This window comes from Lucilia cuprina, chromosome 5 (assembly GCF_022045245.1).
Source record: "Lucilia cuprina isolate Lc7/37 chromosome 5, ASM2204524v1, whole genome shotgun sequence".
NCBI lineage: Eukaryota > Metazoa > Arthropoda > Insecta > Diptera > Calliphoridae > Lucilia > Lucilia cuprina.
This window is the reverse complement of record NC_060953.1, coordinates 48943776-48949775: the sequence shown is the minus strand read 5'-3', so window position 1 is coordinate 48949775 and position 6000 is coordinate 48943776. Positions and strand designations below refer to the sequence as shown.

General features: G+C 26.4%; 1 protein-coding gene across 7 annotated transcripts in view; it reads right to left on the bottom strand.

The window, feature by feature from the left end:
• LOC111679299 (titin) overlaps positions 1-6000 on the bottom strand; it is a 258306-nt gene that overhangs the window by 243400 nt on the left and 8906 nt on the right. For all 7 annotated transcript variants that reach the window (XM_046951805.1, XM_046951802.1, XM_046951800.1 and 4 more), the window contains exons 2-5: positions 4754-5148; positions 3107-3299; positions 2921-3034; positions 2653-2827 (exon numbers count right to left, since the gene is read on the bottom strand). In XM_046951805.1, coding sequence (XP_046807761.1) covers positions 2653-2827; positions 2921-3034; positions 3107-3299; positions 4754-4920 — 649 coding nt within the window. In that variant the 5' untranslated portion in view covers positions 4921-5148. The remainder of the gene's footprint in view (positions 1-2652; positions 2828-2920; positions 3035-3106; positions 3300-4753; positions 5149-6000) is intronic.

Here is a 6000-nt window from a genome sequence, read left to right as displayed (position 1 = left end):
AATATATTATATTCATAAAATATATTTATATTTTAATATTACATACGTATGCATAGGAGAAAATATGCATTTTGGTTACTAATATATTAGTAATTTTAATCACTGGTTGTTAAAGTTTTACGGCCCATTTGTGTTCGTGTCATACATGTCATTCACTTTGAACATAGTTGGTTGGGTGACGTTTTTCAATGTAATAAAGCACCCGGCCGATATTAAAGCTTTTAAACGAAAACAACAACAACACAGATTTCTTGGCCTTTTACGCATGTGCGTGTGGTAATTTTATTGTACATGTTGGTGTAATAGTTGGAGTAATTGTTGAAAATATTATGTACGTTTTGTTCTTATTATTTGTTATTAAACGCTTAAGAACTTATGGGATTTGTTAAGAATAATAATTAGATTTTGAAAGAGAAAGACAAGTTCTTTAGATGAAGGCGAGTTTTGGAGAGGCAGAATACCGAAGAAGTGAAATTTTAGTTGAAAACTTTGAGTCAAAACTTGAAATTCAACATATCTATTAATATATATTTTTGAGCTTAATTTTTTTTATCTTATATTGCAATTTGTATTTAATTGAAATCATTAAATGTGAAATCTAGCTTAAGGGGTTCATAATATATTCAGTTGTCAAAATAAGTGTATTAATTGAATTTTTATCTGACCCAAATCTATAATCCTCTATTTTAATACATATTACTTGCATCAACATAAAAAATTGTTCATGTTAAAAATCCTACTAGTTTCTTAGTGCAAAAATTAAGTTGTGTAAAACTAGTTTGACAGCGAACACAATAAACTTAACAAGGTTTGAACAACATACTTGGTTGCTTCCAACTTGTTAAATATTCGAAAAGTTTTGATAAAAAAATATTTTATAATGTTACTCTTTTTAGCTGAAATGTAAGTAATCACAACAAAAGCTGTAATTACTAGATCCAATTGTTCTGGTCCTTTCAATAGACCAAGTTTTAACTTAAATAATTTTTCTTAATTTCCAATGTGTTGAGAGTTGTCAAATTTTCTAATGACAGTAAAATTAATTACTTAACAACATGCTGTAAAACTAATAAATAAATCATTTTTACATTAGCCACCAATTCACATCTTATAACACATCAATTATAAATGTCAAACTATAAACCTAAAGAAATTTTTACTTTAAACACCAAAGACCTAAATTCTTAAAATATTGTTTTTACACAATTTTATTTTTGCCACAAAGTAAACTCCAACCAACTTTGCTAAAACAAATAACTGTTCAATACCAATTAGGCAAAATATAAAAACAACGACATTAAATTAACTGTCATTAAAAATATGTTCAAAGCCTCAAGGCAAAATTATATTTGAAATGAAACTACAACACAAAAGAAAAAATGAACACAAAAAAAAACTTAAATACAGTCAAGGCAACTATTTTTTATAATTTTTTTCTTTTTTTGCAAATTCTTAACAAATAGATAGAGAGGGAGAAATAGTTCAAAAATCATGTTTGTTGATATAAAATGATTTAATTGTTAACTTCCATTGTTATTAAGACCAATAAAAGACACGAGGTTTGAAATGAAAATAAATTATTTAAGAAAATTTTAAAGAATTTTTTTTAATTAATTAAATAATTTTAAAATTTTGTTATAGGAATTGGGGATTTTTCTATAAAAAAAGAGAAAAACTTCTACAAAAAGAGAAAATTTAAAAAAAATTACAGAGAAAATTCTATACAAAGAGCAAATTTATAAAATTTGTTGATAAAATAACGAAACTAGAACTGAACTAGATCTAGAACTACAACTGAACTAGAACTGAACTCGAACTGAACTAGAACTGAACTAGAACTGAACTAGAACTGAACTAGAACTGAACTAGAACTGAACTAGAACTGAACTAGAACTGAACTAGAACTGAACTAGAACTGATCTAGAACTGAACTAGAACTGAACTAGAACTGAACTAGAACTGAACTGGAACTGATCTAGAACTGAACTAGAACTGATCTAGAACTAAACTGGAACTGAACTAGAATTGAACTAGAACTGATCTAGAACTAAACCAGAACTGAACAAGAATTGAGAATGAACCAGAATATAAAAATAAACAAAAACAAAAATATCAAAAGTTTTCAAAGAACAACGAATGTATCAAAATTTTGTTTAACTCAACATAAAACGAAAGACTTAAGCTACAAACTCTTAATAAGAGAATACTTAAAAATCATAATTTTATGGCATAATTAACGTTTCTTAATGTTCAGTGAAGAAATATTATATAATACAAACATATTTTAATGTTTAAAATAAATTATTTTCTTTCACATTATTTTTAATCTTCTAAATGAACACAAAAAATCTCAAACAATTAGTTTGAGCAGTAGTATGAGAGAAAGAAACAGAACCTGTTGAAACTTCAACTAATTACTTAAACAGAATATCATAACAAAAAAACTCATTAATATTTATGTGTTAAAAACCGAAAAGAACCATTAACAAAAAAAACTAATATTTCTAGTAACTGTATTTATATAATGCACAGCTATTACTTAAGTTTTAATAATATCTTAAAGAAAGTTATGTAAATTTTGAAAATATTTACTATTCTATTTGGGAAAACAAAAAAAATTCATAAATATATATTTCTCATTAACTTACTCACCCATTTCTATGACAGTTTCAATACTACACTGCACCGTAGCATGCATTTGTGAGTTTTTCTTTAGCTCTGCATCCGCTTCCGTTGCTCGTATTGATTTATTACACTGCAATAATTTTTGTAAACTTTCCATGGCTGCTAAACAATTGTCGTAAATTTTAACAAACTCATCAATGGACTGTTATAAAATATTGTAAAAAAAAATAATATTTAAAGAAAAGAAAAAAAAACTTGACACAATTATTTTTAACTGGAAAAATTTGATTTTTACCTTTCTCTGTTGCAACCATAAATCATAATTGTACTGTAGTTGGCCACCTAATTCTTCCGGTAAACTGGTTAAATCGAAGTATTTCATTAAACGAGATCTAGATAAAACAATGGGCTAAAAAAAAAATTGAGAAAAAAATATTAATTATACTTTGAGTATAAAGGAAAAGCTTGTCTCTCAACCCACCTCTCCTTTTGTCTGTGATTTTGTACAGGTTTCCACATGTTTTTCCCAAAATCCTTCCGATTTGACTAGATATAAATTGACTGTTAGACCTTCAAATAAATTATAAATAAATCGTGCATGATGTCGATTTATACGAGTCGTGGTCTTTTGGGCATCCACTATAATGGTCACACCCTTTTGTAAAATGACATCACTGTAAGCAAATTTAAAACAAAACGACAATTTCTTAAAACAAATTTATTAACTTTTTTAAATTATTATTTAGCATAAATTTTTAAAAACTTGTTTCTTTTTCCAACTGGATTTTATGATTGATGTTTGTTAGTTTTTATCAAATGATTTTTAAGCCAAGGGTGTATATATATTTTATTTTTATTTGTTTTATATTTCTAAGATTAATTTTATCTAATTTAGTTGATTGTTTATATCTATAAGATTTGGTATTTTATTATTATAATTAAAGCCTACAATATTTAATTTCCATTTGAATGCACCCCTGTTGTTTCGACTCTGTGATCAGTCACCGTCAGAAATTAACCATTTGTAAACAAAATGTGTAACTTTAAACAAATACTTTGTAAACTGTGACAAATTTGTTATGTTCTGTAAAAATAATATTCACAATTTGTTATAAGTTCGAGTTAAGATTTGTCTGAATTGAAGTCTAGTCCATTCTAAGGAATCGCGACTAGTTTATGTTAAGGCCTAAAGTCTAGTCTATAGACTAGTCTATAGTCTAGTCTATAGTCTAGTCTATAGTCTAGTCTATAGTCTAGTCTATAGTCTAGTTTATAGTCTAGACTATAGTCTAGTCTATAGTCTAATCTATAGACTAGTCTATAGTCTAGTCTATAGTCTAGTCTATAGTCTAGTCTATAGTCTAGTCTATAGTCTAGTCTATAGTCTAGTCTATAGTCTAGTCTATAGTCTAGTCTATAGTCTAGTCTATAGTCTAGTCTATAGTCTAGTCTATAGTCTAGTCTATAGTCTAGTCTATAGTCTAGTCTATAGTCTAGTCTATAGTCTAGTATATAGTGTAGTCTATAGTCTAGTCTAGTCTAGTCTATAGTCTAGTCTATAGTCTAGTATATAGTCTAGTCCATAGTTTAGTCTATAGTCTAGTCAATAGTCCAGTCTATAGTCTAGTCTATAGTCTGGTCTATTGTCTAGTTAACTTTCCATTACAATTTTGAATGTATTCTTATTTATTACAATATAAAACTTTTACTAGCATTTAGTTAGATTTATTAAACAGATATGTATAAAATACATATAAATTTAAATGATTTTAGCTTCTATTATAAATTTCGAAATCTTTCAACAATCTTAAATGTTTTCAGTTTTATAATATTGATAGCTTTATTAAAGAATAGCCTAAAACATTTGCTTAAAGAATAAAAAAAGAAAAAAAGTTCTTTATAATAAATAAAAAGAACTAAAAACAATATTAATAACAATACAACATAATAAAATGGAATTATTAATGTTTATAACCGAAGACAAATAAGAAACAAAAGAATTAATAAAAAACTTTCTTAAAACATTAAACAAAGCCAATGAAAACAATCAACTTAGAATTATGAAAAATTTTATAAATCCAAAACGAATCAAAAAAAGAAACTTTATAAAGAAATTTTAAAAACTTACCTTAATGAACGTTTTAAATATGTTATAGATAATTCCAAACATTTACGCTGCCAACTCTGCAGTTCATTGATTAGACTGACAATAAATATTATTTTGCCATCACGATCAAAACTACCGGGTAAATAGGCCGTGCGAGTTTGTAAAGCGTTTAAAACATCTTCTTCCATAATGTGAATGCTGCATGCAGATAATATCCACTGTGGTGGTGGAGACTATTCTATGGTTGGGAAGAAGTGTTTAGTTACAGGCAAGCAGGCAATTTTTTAATATAATTTTTCTTGTTTTTTTTTTTCTTATTTTTTTATTACAAATCACTACTGGTTTTTAAAGTCATTTTATTTTATGTTTTTTGTTGTTGTTATTTTTTCAAATTATAGCTGCTTAATAGTTGAAATCTACAGGAAAAAAGTGTTGTTTAGAAAAAAAATTAGAAACAGTACAGTAAATAGGCGTTTTTTTGCTTGTAGCTAGTTGCAATTATAAGGAAGTTGACCGTTCCATCAAATAGTTACATAGACCGATAGATATGTTATTAGATAGAACATATCTCGTTACTTGTTGTGCCGTAAAGTTTGTGTGTTTGAATTTTTGTTTACTTTAACATTAAGTTGTAATATTTTTTTTTAGATTTCTTTTCCAAGTTGCATTTAAAAATGTTTGCTTTGCTGCAGCTTTTGTAGATTTTTTGAGAAAAAAGAAACTTGAAACAAGTTTGACAACTTGACTACTTTACGCACATTTGTTTAAAAAGTTATAAATTTATTTTTGTTTTTTGAAATTTTTTTGTTGTAAATTTTCAACGATCATCACATGATTTTCACTATTTGTTTTTTCGTTTAATTTTTTTATATATTTTTTTAATTTGCTGTTAAGATTTCTTTAGTCATTTAGTAGATTTTGGTTATATTCAAGAATTGCATTACAAAATTTTTCCACAAATGTTGTAAATTTGAATTAAATCCACTTTATTAAAAGCTACTGATGAGTTGAGATGAAGCCTCCTTAACACTTTCATCTCAAACTCATGCAAAAATTTTCCTAACAACCTTACTTTACTATTCCCATATAAGAACTTATGTCAGCAGAACCTTATCAGCAAATTGAACCTTTTTAAACTTTTCAAACATTTTTCTAAAACCGATTCTTCGTATATTTCAAAACATCAATTTCTTACAAAAATATTGTAATTATCTAAGCAATGGATCTGCCCAAATTAGGGTCATTTTAAAGGCTTTCTCAACCAACTT